At 42.9% G+C, this 18,520-nt stretch overlaps 3 protein-coding genes across 4 annotated transcripts in view; all 3 read left to right on the forward strand.

The window, feature by feature from the left end:
- The window catches only part of LOC126492606 (granzyme C-like), a 62,028-nt gene extending 43,515 nt beyond the window's left edge, over positions 1-18,513 (forward strand). Inside the window, exon 5 of the mRNA XM_050129135.1 lies at positions 18,442-18,513. Within this exon, the coding sequence (XP_049985092.1) occupies positions 18,442-18,492 (51 nt within the window). The 3' untranslated portion in view covers positions 18,493-18,513. The remainder of the gene's footprint in view (positions 1-18,441) is intronic.
- The window catches only part of LOC126492601 (granzyme B(G,H)-like), a 68,226-nt gene that overhangs the window by 6,529 nt on the left and 43,177 nt on the right, over positions 1-18,520 (forward strand). The window contains exon 5 of one of the 2 annotated variants that reach the window (XM_050129126.1): positions 11,220-11,451. The exons of the other annotated variant lie outside the window; for it this stretch is intronic. Within the exon in view, the coding sequence (XP_049985083.1) occupies positions 11,220-11,363 (144 nt within the window). The 3' untranslated portion in view covers positions 11,364-11,451. Of the gene's footprint in view, positions 1-11,219; positions 11,452-18,520 lie in introns of those variants that run through there. 2 annotated transcript variants of the gene reach the window in all.
- Positions 7,119-10,808, forward strand: LOC126492608 (granzyme C-like). Its single transcript, XM_050129138.1, has 5 exons — positions 7,119-7,233; positions 8,273-8,423; positions 8,873-9,008; positions 9,173-9,433; positions 10,665-10,808. Exons 1-5 carry the CDS (start codon positions 7,179-7,181, stop codon positions 10,806-10,808), a joined length of 747 nt encoding a protein of 248 aa, XP_049985095.1. The 5' UTR covers positions 7,119-7,178.

Below are 18,520 nucleotides of genomic sequence, written 5' to 3' on the forward strand. Positions count from 1 at the left end.
GAATTTAGGAAATTGAAAAAAAATTATCCAAAGAAATTGGAAGTACAGAATCACTCATTTTAAATCTCATTCTTTAGGGATGGATGGCAGTGCTGATTCTAAATAAAACCCAACCTGCCATTTTGATTACCAGTAGTGATGATGGAACCAATGTCTCTGAAGAAATGGCATGTTTATTGCCATTGAAAAATGCTAAGTAAATATATTTTGATGGGCATGTGGAAATTATCAAAGTGTTTTTCTTCATCGAGGATCAACCTAACTAGTACAGCTGTTGTAGTTCAAAGAGACAGACCCAGCCTTGCAGTGGCGGAACAAGTTTTTAATCCCAGTGCTTTCAAGCAGAGGCAGCTGGATCTCTGAGATCAAGTACAGCATGGTCTCCAGAGCAAGTTTCATAACTGCCATGGCTACACAGAGGAACCCTGTTCAAAAATAAATGAATGAGTGAACAAATAGAAATAAAATAAAAAGGTAAATCAAAAGAAAAATAGAGGAACTTGTAAAATTAAGAGAAGACAGTGCAATGACTACACCAGCCTCATGTTTAATATGTGTCCTTGAGAGGACATCAAGAAAAGTTAGGAACGTAGAAGGTCTCAGTAGGAATAGTGGGGTATGAGAGAGGATGATCATCTTGGGCAAAAATGCCCATAATACATTGAATACACATATAAAATTGTCAAAGAAGAAAAAGCAAGCTCTAAAAGGACATTTAATGTAAAATCATTAAAAAATGGGTGACATTATATAGATTATCGTCAGTATTGAATTTCATAAGGTACAAGGAATTAAATCATCTCCAGTGCTAGGAATTCCTGAAATATGTTCATGCTAACTATAGTGAAATCATTTACATTTCAGAGGTAAGATGACCAAGCTGAGGACATTACCAAAACAGTGTCAAGTTATGTCTGGTGTTGTGAACTATATTTATGCCAGAACTTGGGAATGAAACACAGTTACAGATTGACCTTTTAGTGGATTTGACTGCTCTTTTCATCTTTAATGGGAAAAACAAACCTTAAACATCATGTTTCATACTGAAAGTGCTGCAGGTAAAGGTGGAACTACTGTAAATTTAGCTTAAGGCCAATAATTAATATCATGCATTTCAACCTAGCTCAACATGTTTGTGTGAAAAGTGACATAGCCTTGCTATTATATTTGCCAGAGAATTTGAAAGCAGATATTAAGATTTCAAGAAATAATGTCACTATTTTGGTATAATCACAAGTCCATTTTTTATCAGCATATATGTTTTCTGCCACTGTTATCTGCTGATTTTCAACTGGAAATGCCTAGAACTGCAATCCTTCATTCTACCTAAAGATATTTTTGATTATGTTTGTTCTTGACATTTATGGGACTTTCATAGGGCCTTCTCAGAGAAGAGACCTCACCCTTCACAGTCACACTGGATTCACACCATCAGCTTTTCATAGCACCTACACTTGTGAGTCACAGTTCTCAGGAACTGAGCATACAGGCCTGGAGAGATGGCTCAGACATCTTAATGGTAGAGACTGCTCTTGCAGAGGACTCAACTTCAGTTCTGAGCACCCATGTTGAATGTCTCATAACACTTGTAACCTCAGCTCCTCTGGCCTCCAGGAGCATGTGTACTCACATGCACATGGACAAACTCTGACACATACACATACATAAACATAATCATGAGTTAAAAATCCTTCATATAATTATCCTTTATATGTGACAAAGAGACTACACCTGTGAAATCTCAGCAATATGATGCTCCAATAAGACCTGAACAATGACAACAACAGTTGAGCTTCCAAAGTGGTTGGGGAAAAAGCAAGGGACCTGTTCCAAAATGAAGAGCAACAGGCAATTATAAAGTACAGACAAAGGGAGAAATAGTCTTCCCCAAAGATGAGCCCTTTAATTGTTATCCAATCTTAAGTGGTCAGACCTAAATGAAATATGAATTCAAGCAATAATAAACTGACTCTGTAAGCTGGATTCATATTTTCATCACCATGTATGTTGAGAGAAAGAAAGAGAGAGAATGGTAATTAAAGAATAAGAGGCCTTGAATCTGAAGGGAATGGAGCAACCTGGAAGGAGTTAGAGGGATAATGGCTAATGCTATGATTACATTTTAATTTTTCTATCAGTTCAAAGTGTTAAGCACACTAACAGTAAAATTAGAAGCAAAATATCTCACCCCACTGTTGCGGGAGGTCCTTCCGCCCCTCCAACCAATAGCTGCTGTGATACCAGCCCATAGGGGCGTGGTCTCTCTCCCTTTAAAAAAGCGGCTATTTCCTCTGCTCGCTCTCTTCTCTTCCTGCTATTTCCTCTGCTCGCTCTCTTCTCTTCCTACTCCGCTGGAGACTAGACTCCCTTCCTGGTTGTGCAGATGACTGTTGTCTGGGATGGTGATCTGTAAGTTTTTTTTCTCCTTTAAATAAATAACACCCTATTAATCATACCTCCACACTGGTGTGGCCTTGTTCGTGACTTACGCCTTCACCTCACCTCAGGAATTCACTGAGATCAGAGCTACATTTATCCAGCCAGTTGTGTCCAACAAGTCCATTTGTTCCTCAAAAGCTACGTCCAATAGCCCACAAAGGTCGTGTTGTCCTCATTCACTGTTTTTGTTTGTTTGCTCTTTCTTTTGTTCATTTTTTTTTCTGCCACAGTGCTTCTTTGTGTACCCTTTGCTGTCCTCACTCTGCAGACCAGGCTGGTCCTTATCTCACGGAGATATGTCTACATCTACCCCCTGAGTGCTGGGATCCAAGGGCTGTGCCACCACTGCTCGCCTTACTTTTAGGATGATAGCACACTAAAACAAATCCTATTACTTAGATATGTTCAACATCTTTTAAAGATATCCCTAAATTGGAGCCCGATCCGTGCTTTTAAAAGATTATCTCTAAATGGGTAGTATATAATTAACATTTTTATATTCCGTAAAGATTTTGTTGCCGACCTGTATGTGCAGATAATGTTTCATTTATATATGGTTCCTTTTCAGGAAGGAATTATCAATTTTTATTATAACTTGTATAGTAATGTGTATCCCAAAGCAGTTATCTTTTACTATGGCACAGAAATGATAAAAGTTCCAACCCATGGACCAGATGATTAATTTAGATCTAATTAATATCCAAACTGCAGTTCACAACCAGAACAAGAAAGCAGTAGTAGTAGTTAAGTAGTAGCCATTCACTCATGCAGGTAGATCATTTACTTAGAATACAAAATATGGTGGGTATCATAATAAAAGTATTTTAGAAAACCCCCTCCATAGGACTTCGGGGTAAATGATAAGAAAATAACAAAAACCAATATATCAGATATTGAGGAAACTCACTAACAAATAAGAGTTCAAGGCAAGCCAACAAGTATTGGCTTGATCACTAACATCATGAGATAGAGCCTTTATCTCTTCATGTACTTGTACAGCAGAAGCTGGAGGAAAAGTGCCATCTGCTACTTTCCTAGAAATGGCTTAGGGCAAGGGTGAGGGGTCCGGAGAGCCAGCAGGGAGTGTTCCTGCCACTGGGACTTCTTTCTACCATCTCATCTTGCCCTCAAGCTCACCTTTTTGTCTGCAAGGTCCTTGGAATCCTGCAAGAGACACTGCTCCCGTGCTGAGGACAACCGGAGAAGTGAGTAAGTACCCACACAGCACACAGCCTGAGTGCCACTCTCTGGGACAGTCCCCAGGGGACTGAATCCAGGCCACCTCCAATTCCCTAAGCTTTTCTGGACATCCAGTGGGGTGTGTTCCCTGCTGCTGGCTTTCTTTACCCTATTCCACCCTGCCCCCAAGCCTGCCTTTTCATCTGCATGGTTCTTGAATCCCCCAACACAGCCTGCTTCAGGTCAGAGGGGATCTAAGAGCCTGCTCCAGTTCTGAGGGAACCTAAGAGAGGGCAGACCAAGAAAAACTTCCAAGCACACAGTCAGCCCACAACATCAAGTTCCAAGGAGAGACCCAGAAGATCATCCCGGTGGCAAAAGCCATTCCACATCCAGCCCACAACTCTAAGGATGACTCCAGTGACATCATGCTCTTAAAGGTGAGAACTGTCCCCACAACTGCCTGTGCTTTGTTTGTTGCAGAGATCGCCCCTCCCCTCCTGATCTCATTCTGTTTCTTCCCTCCCTGCCATCCTTTCTTTCAAAGTGTCCCAGGCCAGCAAGCTCCTGGCTGAGCTGCTCTCTCCTGCTTCTTCCCCCACAGCTAGAGAAGAAGGCCAAGGGACTAAAGCTGTGAGGCCCCTCCCTCTGCCCGGGTGTAATGTCCATGTGAAACCAGGGAATGTGTGCTATGTGGCAGCTTGGCGAAAGAGTCCCAGAGGGTGAATTTCCCAAATACACTATAAGAAGTGGAACTAACAGAACAGAAGGGTTAGGAGTGTGAGTCCCACTATCCAGATTGTTACAACAAAGGCTTTGAGATATGTGTGGCGGACCCAAATATCAAGCATGCTTCCTTTAGGGTAAGTTCGATTTTCATCCTCTTTGGGCTCCATGGGAGGGGGAAAGCAATCTGGGACCTAGAGAGCAAGCTTCATGGGACTCCTTGATCTTTCTCCCTGGCAAGGGCAGTAACTAGTAACTAACCAGGACTTCAGAGCTGACAAGGAGCCTCGGTGAAGACAGCTGTTGTATGGCAGGATTTGCACAGTCCTCCTGACTCCTAGGACCAGGCTTTGGAAAGCTGTTCTCCCTGTGTGCGTGGCGTGTGTGTGTGTGTGTGTGTGTGTGTGTGTGTGTATGTGTGTATGTGTGTGTCTGTCATTACCACAAGCCAATGTGTCCTCAGAGGAGGCACCCACTTTTGTCAATGTTCTGGTCTTCCATGCTTATATCAATTCCATTCACCCGACCCCATGTTCTTAACAATAGCCTGGAGCTGAGAGTCCTACACACATTCATAGGGAGTAGATCACAGTGGAGAAAGGGCGGAGGCCGGGCTCAGGAGGGAGGTGAAACAGTAACCCTGACCACAATCAGAGTGGGAAGCCCAGGGGTCACAGGCCTGCCCTCCAATCTCCCACAAACAAGTGCACAAGTCTTACTCATCATTTCTACTTAGTCCCTGTGGTCTCTCTTTATTCACAGCGGGATTCTGGAAGGCCTCTCCTGTGTAACAGCGTGCTTGCAGGCATCAGATTCTCCTATGAGAATAAAGATGGTTATGCACCAGGAGTCTTCACCAGTGTAACAAAGGGTTGGGGAAACTGGGAGGATCTAGATGTATGAATATATAATAATTTTTCTATTAATTTAAAGTGCTAAGTATACTAACAGAAAAATTAAAACCAAAATATTTCCTTTCATCTTAGAAATTCACTGAGACCGCAGCTCTGTCCTTCAAGCCAGTTGTGTCCAACAAGTCCACTGTTTCTCAAAAACTATGTCCAATAGCCTGCAAAGGTCATGTTGAACTCATTCATTCACAATTTTTTGTTTTTTTCTTTTTTTTCGGAGACAGAGTTTCTCTGTGTAGCTTTGAGTGTCCTAGAACTCACTCTGTAGTCTAGTCTGGCCCTGAACTCACACAGATATGTCTGTCTCCAGAGTACAGGGATTAAAGTGGGATTAAAGTGGCATACTTCAACTGCTCTTCCTACTTTTAGGATGAAAACACACTAAAAGAAATCCTACTATTTAGAGGTGTTCAATTTCTTTATTACATATCACTAAATTGGAGCTTGATCCATGGTTTTTTTTTTTTTTGATTCCCTCCAAATGGGCACCATATAATTAAGATCATTGTATTCTAAGGATTTTGTTGCTTAGCTGTATGTGCAGATATTGTATCATTTATATATGTTTCCTTTTCAGAGAGGAATTATTATTCTTCATTATGGCTTATATAGCAATGTGCAGCCCCAAACAATTATTCCTTCACTGTGACCCAGAAATGCCAAATGGTTACAACCTATACACGGGATGATTAATTTTGATACAATTAATATCAGGACTGCAATTCACAGCAATGATATGAAAGCTTCTATGGAAACAAAATATGAAAGGAGAAAATTTAAAAATATTCGAAAAACCTTAAGCTGTGGGAATTCAGAAGGACCTTGGTTGCTCTGTGGTTATCTGCATGTACATGCTTACACACACACACACACACACACACACACACACACACCCTTGTTCTTAAGCCAAGAACATCCTGTCTCACCTCCCAGAGTTGATCTCACAGAGCTCTAACAGCGTTGTGCTCTCAACTCAGATCCTCAGCCCACTCCTGTCAATCTCAGCCTTTTCAAGGCTGGAACCCTGTTTTTCCTACTTCTGAATCTAGCCCTCTAAATAGACTTTCAGGATCTTACCATGGTCCTTGTTTATCTACAGTAAATTCTGGGCAATGCTGTAGAAAGTACCACTACAGTACTCCCTCAGCAGGGAAGCCAGTTATGACCTTAACTTATTAAACTTTAAATTCAGTCCTGAATCTCTGGTTTGAAGATAAATGCCAATACATAATTAACAAGTAACCGATGCATGTCATTTGTGATTCGTTATTGTGCTTAAGTATATATGACGATAAGACATGATCGTTGGGCACAGGGAAAACATTGAGATTTCCATGTGACACCCTAGCAGTTTAAGAGAGTCAGAGTGAGTTAAGATTAAATCATCAAATGACTCCAACAGATGATTCCTCAGTATGATCAGAAGTCTGAGAGGTTAATCAGAAGATGTACTGAAACTCCACCTAGCCAAATATGGCTCTTCCTAACTCTCACTAAATACTGTATAACTTTGTCTGTGTATTTGTAGTGCTATAACTGTTGAGTGGTAAATTGATTGTCTGTATTATTTAAAATGGAAAGAAAAAACCAAAAGAGAACTTACCAGAATACAAAAGATGTAAAAGGTAAAAAGGACACACTTTGGCTCAGTGCAGTCACCTTAGACTTCCTGGGGTCTCAGGGCCCCTCAACCACAGCCTCCACACCCTCTGCTCTCTTGGTCTTTACCCCAGCTTAGCTCATGTCAATGTGGTAATACTGACATTTTACTCAAACCAGAAAATGTCCTTAAGTACTGTAGCCAATCAGAGCAGAGGTGCACAGGTTTAAAAGGCCTGTGAGGTCACTGAGCGCTCACCTCATTCATCCTTCAAGGGCTGTGTCCACTCTGACCTCCTCCAACCTGAGCAGCCTCCTAAGAAGATGGCAGCAGTCTTGATTCTTCTGACCTTTCTTCTGCCACTTGGAGCTGGTGCAGGTGAGTGAGCACCCCTGTTCCAGAGGTGCCATCCCATAATACCTCTAGCCCAGCTCTAGTCAGGAACTTCCTGCACTGAACCAGGAGCTTCCTGAGCCTAAGGTCCCATTCCACCCAGACCTGGAAGCCTATCACTGGCTAGATCCTCAACAAGGTCTGGAGAAGTTTGGTGTCCTCAGTGGACATGGTGGGCACTAGCTTCTCCCTGCTCTGTGTCACCTGGAGAGTGCATCATCCCAAAAAAGAGAAATAGAAGAGAACGAAATAAACCCAAAAGGTACATCATTAAACTTAGCTCAGCCCAGACCAAGGACAGCTTTAATAACCACCCTGCCATGGAGTATGCCACCAACTCAAGGATATTTGTATTATTTAGTAACCTCACCCTCAGGTTGTTGAAGAAAGAGGCGCAGAGTGACAAGATGTCAGCATTTCACACTCCACTAGCTTTGAAGTACAGTTTTGGTTGGCTTCTCCACTTCTTTCTTCAGGTCAACAACTATTCCCTTTATGCCAGCACAGTCCTCCACTGTCCCCTAGGCTCTGGACCCCATGAGCTCTGAACCACCAGTCCTCTAGCTAAGTAGAAGTCATTCTTCCATGCAGGCTAAGCATTTCCTGGGACCCTAGGATATGATGGGCACCAGAACAGGAGAACTTTAGAAAATCCCTCTCTAAAGAGCTTAGGGTAACAGATGACGAATTGGCAGAAATCAAGATATGAGATGTCTCCAGAGACTCACTAACAGAGAAAGACTAACAGTGAACCTCCCAGCATTCCCTTGGTCTCTACATCATGAAGAAAGAAGTTTGTCCCTCCATGTATTTGTAAAGCAGGGGCTGGAGGCCAAGTCCTACCACTTCTTCTTAGAACAGGACACTGAGGCTTCAGACTCAGCAAAGATCATTCTATGTGCAAGGAATTCTGTCCACAACAGTCTTGGGGAACTATTATCTTACCCCATCACCCCTCCCTAGATTATCCCTCCTACCTCATCTGCTGCTCCCAGACACCTCATATTCTAGCCTTTTCTTTCAGAGGAGATCATCGGGGGCCATGAGGTCAATACCAACCACCGCCCCTACATGGCATTAATTGTATCCGTGCATGGTGATGGGAAAAGGCATCGCTGCGGAGGCTTCCTGGTGCGAGACAACTTTGTGCTGACAGCTGCTCACTGCAGGGGAAGGTGAGGAGAAGCTGCTGGCCTGTGTTTTCTGAGACCCCAACAGGAGTTTCCATCCTCTACTCGTTGCTGCTCCTGTGGGAGCTCACTAGAAGGCAGGGCTGTGACAATGGAAGTCTGACAATAGGGAAACTGAGGTCAAAGGGTGAGAGGTCAGAGCTAGAAGCATTCTTGGGTTGAAAGCAACTACACTGGTCAGACTAAAGCAGTAGCTGAGGTTGAAAGTGTGCATTCAGAGTCAATGCAAACTTTGAGTATTGTCTAGAAGCAAAAGGAACCCTCAGGGGTCTAGTGTCCTTGAGAAGCAAAGAGAAGCAGGTCAAGAGGTGAGGCCCTTCTGTCTCTTCAAGTCTTCTCAGCTAGAGCCCCACCCTGCCCACCCAGCCTCTTACAGCTCCTGCACTGTGTCCTCTCTCACTCCACATCTCCCATCTGCACTCTGCTCTCTGCAGCGCAATGAAAGTCATTCTAGGAGCCCACAACATCAGGATCCAGGAGGAGACCCAGCAGATCATTCCTGTGGCAGAACACATCCCACACCCAGACTACAATCCTAAGGATGGCTCCAATGACATCATGCTCTTAAAGGTGAGAACTTCCTCCACAGCTCTCTGTGCTCTGCTTGCTGCAGGGATCGCCCCTCCCCTCCTGCTCTCATTCTGTTCCTTCCCTCCCTGCCATTGAAATTCTCAAAGGGTCCTAGGCCAGCTGGCTCCTGGCTGAGCTGCTCTCTCTTGCTTCTTCAATCACAGCTGGAGAGGACGGCTAAGAGGACTAAAGCTGTGAGACCCCTCAACCTGCCCAGGCGCAAGGTCCTTGTGAACCCTGGGGATACATGCTACGTGGCTGGTTGGGGAAAGTTGGCTCCAAATGGTAAACTCTCAGATACATTGCAAGAGGTAGAGCTGAGAGTCCAGAAGGATCAGGAGTGTGAGTCCCGCTTTCCAGGTTGTTACAACAAAACCATTCAGATCTGTGTGGGGGACCCAAAGATCCATCGTACTGCTTCTGTTGTAAGTTGAATTATACTCTCTGGATTGCACGGGAAGGGGAAAGCGATCTGGGACCTTGAGACCAAACATCAATGTACTCCTTTGCCCACTGGTTATGATCTTACTCCCTGGGAGCAGCAGTCACAGTAACTAGCAAGGGTCTCAGAGCTGCCAAGGAGCCTTGGTGAAGGCATCTGGTAAAAAGCAGGATTTGCACAGCCCTCCTGACTCCAAGGCCCAGGCTTTAGAAAGCTTTGCTGTGGGTAATAACCTCAAGCAGGGGTCTCCTCAGAGCAGGCACCCACATTTGTCAATGGTCAGGTCCTCACATCAGACCTGTCCCCATGTCTCTTAAACAATGGCCTTGAGCTGAGGGTCCCACACACCTTCATAGGGAGTGGATCACAGCGGAGAAAGGGCAGAGGCCAGGCTCAAGAGGGAGATGAAGCAGTAACCATGTCCATAATCAGAGTGAGAAAGCCAGGGACCTGAGGGTTTCTGTCCTCTTATCTCCCACAAGCAGAGCACACAATTCATGCACTTTGAAGAGGAGCCTCGACTTGAGAGGGAGGCTGGGACTACGGTGAACTGCTCAGTCCCCTGTTGGAGTGGCATTTTAATTATATTTTAATAAATAAAGACTGACTGAAGAGCTGAGAGTGAAACATTTCCACTGGTCAATCTTACAGACAGTGTACACACACCTTTAATCCCAGTAGCCACAAGAACATGCACCTTTAATCCCAGTCCTAGAGAGGAATATAAAACGGGAGGAGACAGCTCTCAGAGGCAGTCTCCTTTTGAGATTCCAGGAGGTAGGATCTCCATTTCAGACAGAGGTTGAGGTAAGAGCCTGTGGCTGGCTTCTTTCCTTTTTGGATCTTCAGGTTGAACCCAAATTTCTGAGTCTGTGTTCTTAATAATCATGCATCGAGAAGCAGGTTTGGCTGTTGACTTTGTAGAGTAAAGCCAAATCCGAGCAGAGATACAGAGTGAAAGTAGGCAGAGTCAGGGAGATACCATGTAGCTGCCACAGGAGAAAGATGGCAGCCACCAGTAGGCCACAACCTCATGGTCATACGTAGATCGATAGAAATGGGTTACTTTAAGATATAAGTGTAGCTAGAAATATGCCTAAGCTATTGGCCAAAGAGTGTTGTAATTAATATATTTTCTGTGTTATTATGTGGGTTCGGGCAGCCAGGAAATGAATGGTCTCCACTTACACTCTGTGACCCTTATCCTTTCCCAGGGGGATTCTGGAGGGCCTCTCGTGTGTAAAAAAGCAGCCGCAGGCATTGTCTCCTTTGGGGATGAAAATGATTCAGCTCCATGTGTCTTCACCAGAGTGTCAAGTTTCCTATCCTGGATAAAGAAAATGATGAAACCCAACTAACTACAGAGCAAACCAGATCTCTCCCTGACTCACCATCTTCCCTACAGCTGAGTCCAGGATTGTCCTAGGACAGAAGCCAGCATCTCAATAAAGGTCTCTCTGCAGAATCAAAAGACTGGTTTCATTTCACAGGGATTATCTCTGTGCTTAGCCAGCCAATGTCACACTTTTGCTCTTTGATCACCCTAACTCTATACACGCACCTTGCCCAAAGCTCAGACGAGGCCACTGAGCAGCTCCTTTTAACTAGTCCCACTGTGCAGTGCCTGCCCTTGTGACTGGCTCAAAGCTGAGCGTGGGTTTCTCTTGTCTTGGGTCTCAGGGCAAACTCTTTTCCTCCTCTGTGTCATATGGAAGAAAGGTNAAACAAATGGTCTCGACTTACACCCTGTGACCCTTCTCCTTTCACAGGGGGATTCTGGAGGGCCTCTCCTGTGTAAAAAAGCAGCTGTAGGTATCGTCTCCTTTGGGGATGAAAATGGTTCAGCTCCATGTGTCTTCACCAGAGTGTCAAGTTTCCTATCCTGGATAAAGAAAATGATAAAACGCAACTAACTACAGAGCAAACCAGATCCCTCCCTGACTCACCATCTTCCCTACAGCTTAGTCCAGGATTGTCCTAGGACAGAAGCCAGCATCTCAATAAAGGTCTCTCTGCAGAATCAAAAGACTGGTTTCATTTCACGGGGATTATCTCTGTGTTTTGCCAGCCAATGTCACACTTTTGCTCTTTGCTCACCCTAACTCCATACACACACCTTGTCCAAAGCTCAGGGGAAGCCACTGAGCAGCTCCTTTTAACTAGTCCCACTGTGCAGTGCCTGTCCTTGTGACTGGCTCAAAGCTGAGCGTGGGTTTCTCTTGTCTTGGATCTTTGAGCAAACTCTTTTCCTCCTCTGTGTCATATGGAAGAAAGGAGAGGGAAAACACCACGGGTATTGAAGAAGGGAGTCTGATCTGAGCCTAGGATTTCTTGAGCAAGAGACCTCAATGACATCTAATTTCCAGTCAATAATTTTGTGGCATCTCATACAACAGATGAGCCCATGCTCAGACTCCCCCTGGAGAGAAAATGCTGGGTTCTTCCCACAGCTGCATGATGAAGGTGTTCAAAGCCACCTTGCTTTGCTCCCGTGAGCGCATACTGGAGTAGAACCAGAGGCAGTAAATGCCTTACCCACAGACTACTTGAGATTCCTCCAATCTATGGAAGTATCTCCCAGCCCTCACTGTTTGCATAGAGCTTACTGAGCTCCCTAACATCTGTACTGATGTTCTGTATCTGGGGAAGGAAGTGCTTCAATTCAACAAGACTCAACTTCTCTGCTTCCCCAGGTCATTGGTTTCCACTAAACCCCCAAGGACACAGACCAGACAAAAGACCACACGGTTTTCTTGTTCGTGCTGGGGATCCTACTGGTATTCCTCCATTGTCCTATACTATGTCAGACATTTGCCAGCATCATTCTCTGTGGACTTAGGCAATATAGAGTTTCTGTTCTGTATTGGTGTCCCACGCCACCTTTCTGTGGTGGTTTTTAGTGACTATGTCCCCTCTAGGCTCATGTATTTGAATCACCTGGTTCCTGGTTAATGATGTTGTTTGGGGATGTTAAAAAATATGGCTTTGATGGAGCAAGTCCATTGCTGGGGCAGGAATTGACTCACACCACTACTAATCTTCTCTCTCTGCTATTATTCCGTGTGCGTGTGTGTGTGTGTGCATGTGTGTGTGTGTAACTATTTTATAGCTCTTGAGCATGAAGTTTGTTGATGACAACATGTTCCAATGCTGTGCAAAATGAATATGTGTGTGCTCTTGGAATTGTGAAACATGCCTGACTTCAGTGCCATGCCGCCAGTGTTTTACTTCCAGGTGAAGACCGTCAAACTGGCACCACCCTATTTTCACGTGCTCCTGGTGACTTAGCAAAGCAAACAGATGTTATCAATGAAATTTTAATCTACAAGGCAGAATGGGTTTTTAATGGTATTTGGAAAACAAGTAAGCATTCCTTTTTGATCATTAAGACACACCCACCACAATCTTGCCTCACACTACCATCCAGCCACCGTTTTACAATCAGCTCTCACTCTGCACTGCATCCACAGCTGATATGTAGAAATACTCAAATCTTGCTAGTTTCTTTTCAATTTTCATAATAAAAATAAATATAGTTCCTTATCTATTATTATTTTTAATTGCAGCATGGCTTCTATACCATGATAGAATATAATACAACTCAAAAAAGAGAGAAGATCACTCAACAGAAAGGGGGCATGCAGCTACTTTTTGTCAGGTAAACACAAGACTCTGTTAAACCCTTCAGAATTTGCGAGTGTTCATAAAGGTGATAACAGAGAAGGCATTACATGCAAATCATGCTACCTAACATAGTATCTGTCAAGGATGGTGACACAGGCACAAAGCAGTGGAACTGAGTAGGGATGTCTTCTCAATAACAAAAACACTTAAAGTTTTAGTATAGGATGGTAAGGATGTGGCTTAATGAATAAGAGCACTATCTGAGCAAGCAGGTGAATTTGAGTTCAGATCCTCAGCACCCACATAACAGATGTTGAGTAGGGCTGATCACCTGTATCCTCAGTGCAGACACAGGAAGACGGCTGATGCTTGCTGCTAGAAGCCTCAACAAAACAGTCTGTTCCAGGTTCAGGGAGAGACGCCATCTCAAAGGACTAAGATGGAAAACAGTAGAGGAACCTGACATCTTCCTCTGCACTTATACAGGCATGGGAACACATACATTGACATACATGTTTACACCAAGCGCCATAGATTGAAAAAGATAGTCACACCTGTTCTAGTTATGTTCTGTTACTCTGATAAAAAAAAAAAAAACACTTTCCCAAAGTGCTTGGCCAGGAAAGGGTTGATTTGGCTCACATGTCCCACCTGCACTCCATCACTGATGGCAGTCAGGGCAGGCAGGCACTCGAGCAGGATCAGGGGCAGGAACCTCAGAGGAAAGCTGCCTGCTGGTTCAGCTTGCTCTCTTACACAACCCAGGACCTCATGCCCATGGATGGCACTACCCAGAGTAGGATAGGCCCAATTTCATCCATTAGCAACTAAGAAAGTACCCCCACAAATATGCCCACAGTCAATCTAATGGTTACAATCCTCAATTAAAATCTATTCTTCCCAGGTGTTTCTAGTTTATGTCAAGTTGACAAAAAGTACCCAGAAGAGCCAGCTAGCTCGGCTCTGGGATAAAAAGCTAGACATGTAGTTATGTGGTTATATTTAAAATACTAAAAAAACAATCAAACCATGAAAACCATTTCTTGATGGTGAGTCCACTGAGAGGTGTACAAATAGTGTTACAATTCTGATATGCCCTAAGCAGTAGGAAAAATTTATTAATAAACTCATTGGTTTTAAAGCCAAGACAACAGAAGAGCCTGAGAAAAATAATCTATCCAAAGAATTTTGGAGACCACAACTACTGATGTTAAATCTTATTCTTTGGGGATGGATGACAGTGCTGATGCAAAGAACAGCCCAACCTGACATTTTGGTTCCAGGTGGTGATGATGGAGCTAACATTATTGAAGAAATAATGCCATGGAAAGACACTAAATAAATACTTTTTGTATGGGGCAATGAAAAATATAAAGAAATGGTTTTCTTTGTCCATAATCAACCTAACTAGTACAGCTGCTGCTGATGCCCAGAGATGGTAGTTTAAAGAGACAGACCAGCCTGGCAGTGGTGGAGAAAGCCTTTAATCCCAGCACTGGGGAGCAGAGGCAGCTGGGTCTCTGAGGTAAAGCACAGCCTGGTCTACAGAGAAAGTTCCACAACAGCCAGGGACACACAGAGAAACCCTGTCTCAAAAATAAGTAAATGAATGAGAAAATCAAATAAATTAAATGTGTAAATCAAAAGAAAAAGAGGAACTTGTAAAATTAAAAGAAGACAGTGCAATTACCACATGATACTCATGATTAATGATGTGTTCTTGCAGAGGTCATTAAGAAAATTTATGCAAAAAGAAGAAGGTCTCAGTGGGAATTCTGGAGGATGACAGGGAATGATCTTGGGCAAAAATGACCAAAAACATTGGATATATACATGAAATTGTCAAAGAAGACTAGCTGAGTTCTAAAAGGAAATTTAATGTAAAATCATTAAAAAAATGGGAAATCTCACCAGTATTGAGTTTCATAAGGGACAAGGGATTTGTTGAAATAAGAGCGGCTGGGCTGTGTACCCAGCACCCCGGCTGCCTGGCTAGCTTATGTCCCAAAATAGCGACACACAAACTGTATTCTTTTACGCACTGCTTGGCCCATTTCTATCTAGCCTCTTCTAGGCTAACTCTTGTACCTGGACTAACCCATTTCTAATAATGTGTGTAAGCACCCCAAAGGTGCACTTACCGGGAAGATTCTAGCCTACGTCCATCCTGGGTCGGAGCTTCATCGTGCGTGTCCTGCTTGAGAGGAGCTGTGTGAAGTCTGTCTGAGGAGTCTTACCTCACTTCCTCTTCCTCCCAGCATTCTGCTCTGTTTACTCCTCCCACAGGGCCAAGCAGTTTCTTTATTGCTTAACCAATGAAATCAACAGATTGATATATGATACTTCCACATCAGGGATTAAATCATCTGCAATGCCAGGAATTCATGAAAATTGTTCATGGTAACTCTGATGAAATCATTTACATTTTAGAAGTAAGATGGCCACTCTGTGGACATTACTAAAACATTATTTGGTTACTTACAATGTTGTAAACAATATTTATGCCAGAATTTGGGAATGAAAACTCAATTATAGATTGACCTTTTAGTGGATTTGACTGTTTACTTCATCTTTAATGGGAAAACCAACCTCTCAATACCATGTTTTACACCTAAGTGCTCCAGGAGAAGGCACAATTATAGTAAGCTCACTTTAAGGCAAATAACTGTATTTCAATTCAGCTCAATACCAGTTTGTAAACAGTGACATAACCTTACTATTACATTTGATAGGAAATCTGAAAACAGATACCAAGATTTCCAGAAATAATATCACTATTTGGTATAATAACAAGTTCATTTTCATCAGCATATATGCTATCTGCCAAAGTTCCCTGCTGAGTTTCAATTTGAAATGTGTAGATCTTCAATTCTCCCTTCAACCTAAAAATATTTTAAATCATGTTTGTTCTCTACATTCATGGGCCTCTTACAGGACCTTCTCAGGTGAGAGCTCACCCTTCACAGTTACACTGGATTCACACCATTAGTTTTTCATAGCACCTACATTGGTGAATCACAATTCTCAGGAACTGAGCATGCAGGCCTGGAGAGATGGCTCAGATGTCTTAATGGTAGAGACTGCTCTTGCAGAGGACCCAAGTTCAGCTCTGAGCACCCATGTTGAATGTCTCATAACACTGTAACCTCAGCTCCTCTGGGCTCCAAGGGCGTGTGTACTCACATGCACATGCCCCAACACGAACCTAGACACATACACATAATCCATAGTTAAAATCCTTGATGTAGATATACTCTAGACATGAGGAGGGAACTACACCTGTGAAATTTCAGCAATATGACTGCTTAAATAGGATCTGAACAATGACAACACCAGTAGACCTTCCAAAGTGGTTGGGGAAATACCAGGAGGCCCCATACCAAGATGAAGAACCACAAACTATAAAGTGCTGAGAGAGGGAGGAATGGTCTTCCCCAAACATGAGCCCCCTAATGGTTATCCAATTCTAAGTGGTCAGACCTAAAATAAATAAGAATTCAAGCAATAATAAACTGACTCTGTAAGATGGATTTATATTTTCATCACTGTGTGTGTTGAGAGAGAGAAAGAGAGCAAAAGGTAACTAAAGAATAAGAGACCTTAAATTTGAAGGGAATGGTGCAACCTGAAAGGAGTTAGAGGAATAATGGCTGATGGCATGCTTATATTGTAATTTTTCAATAATTCCAAATGGTAACAGTAATATTAGAACCAAAATATCTCACCCCACCTCAGGAATTCACTGAGATTGGAGTTATGACCATCAAGCCAGTTGTGTTTAACAAATCCATTTGTTTTTCCAAAGCAATGTCAAATGGCCAACAAAGTTTGTGTTGTTCTCATCCACTATCTTTGTTTGTTTGCTCTTTCTTTTGTTATTTTTTTTTCTATCCTGAAACAGGGTTTCTATGTGTGGCCTTGTGCATCCTGGAACTCACAACGCAGACCAGGTTGGCCTTGAACTCACAGAGATATGTCAGCCTCTGCCTGCCGAGTGCTGGCATTAAAGGGTTTGCCAACACTGCTCTCCTTTTTTCTAGGATGAAATCACACTAAAATAAATACTACTACTTTTTGATATCACTAAATTTGAGCCAGCTCCATAGTTTTAAAAGATTCCCTCTACATGGGTACCATATAATTAAGATTATTATATACTGTAAGGATTTTATTGCATACCTGTATGTGAAGATAATGTATGATTTATACATGGTTTTTTTCAGGGAAGATTATCAATTTTAATTATAGCTTGGAGAGTAATGTGTATCGCAAAACAGTTGTCCTTTTACTGTGGGCAAAACTGACACAAAGTTTCAACTCATGGACTGGATGATTAATTTAGATCCAATTAATATCCGGATTGCAGTTCACAACTAGAACAATAAAGCCTCTATGTACACCAAGTATGAAAGGAGGAAATTAAAAAATCTCTGAAAATGCACACATGAGGACAACACACACACACACACATACACACACACACCCCTTTGTTCTTAGGGCAAGGCCAGCCTGTCCCTACTCCCAGAGCTGATCTCACACAGCTCTCCCCATCACATGCCCTAAGCCCAGATGCTCAGCTCACTCCAGTCATCAGCCTCTTCAAGAGCTGGATCCCTGTCTGTCTCACTCCTGGATCTAGTCCACTAAACAACCACTCAAGACTAATCAAGGGTCTTGTTTATCTATGAAAGATCCAAAGCCACACTGTAGGAAATCAGCTGAAGTCCTCAGCAGGGAAGCCAGTGCTGATATAATCTTACTGAGCTCTTGAGAGATGAACGCCAATACAAAGTGAACAGGTAACCAATACATGCTAATGTGATTTGCTAGTGTACTTAATTATACAAGACAGTAGACACGATCATTGCTCACTAGGTTTCACTTGCTTTCTCTGTGACACTCTAGCAGTTTAGGAGAGTCAGAGTGAGTGAAAATTAATTCATCAGACTATTCCAACAGATGGTTCCTTAGTATGATCAGAAGTCTCAGAGGTTAATGAGAAGATGTACTGGATCTCTGCCTTGCCAAATAGGACACAGTATCAGCTTTTAATAAGCACTGTATAACTGTGTCTGTGTATAAGTAGTGCTACAGCTTTTTTTGTGGTAAATTGGGTGTCAGCATTATTTTCAAGAAAAAGAAAAGGAAGAAAGAAAAACTAAAGAAATTAAAAAAAGATCTTACGAGAATGAAAAAAATGTAAGAGGTAAGAAAAGCCACACTTTTGTCTCAGTGAAGGCACAGTGTTCTTCCTGGGGTCTCAGACCCTCCTCAACCACAACCTTACCACCCTCTTTTCCTGGTCTTTATCCAGGATTAGCTCAGAGGATGTCAATGTGGTGACCGTGTCATTTTTACCCAAACCAGGAAACTGCCTTAGCTAATAAAGCCAATCAGAGCAGAGGTGCACAGGTTTAAAAGGCCTGTGAGGTCACTGAGAGCTCAC

The sequence above is a fragment of the Alexandromys fortis genome, unplaced genomic scaffold (assembly GCF_014885135.2).
Source record: "Alexandromys fortis isolate MF-2015 unplaced genomic scaffold, M_Fortis_MF-2015_v1.1 scaffold_308, whole genome shotgun sequence".
In the NCBI taxonomy this organism is placed as follows: domain Eukaryota; kingdom Metazoa; phylum Chordata; class Mammalia; order Rodentia; family Cricetidae; genus Alexandromys; species Alexandromys fortis.

Bases quoted from the DNA above. Each gene is read 5' to 3' on its own strand.
- LOC126492608 (XM_050129138.1), top strand. From the start codon at position 7,179: ATGGCAGCAGTCTTGATTCTTCTGACCTTTCTTCTGCCACTTGGAGCT. The intron at 7,234-8,272 runs GTGAGTGAGCAC...CTTTTCTTTCAG, and splicing joins GCCACTTGGAGCTGGTGCAG to AGGAGATCATCGGGGGCCAT. The intron at 8,424-8,872 runs GTGAGGAGAAGC...TGCTCTCTGCAG, and splicing joins GCTGCTCACTGCAGGGGAAG to CGCAATGAAAGTCATTCTAG.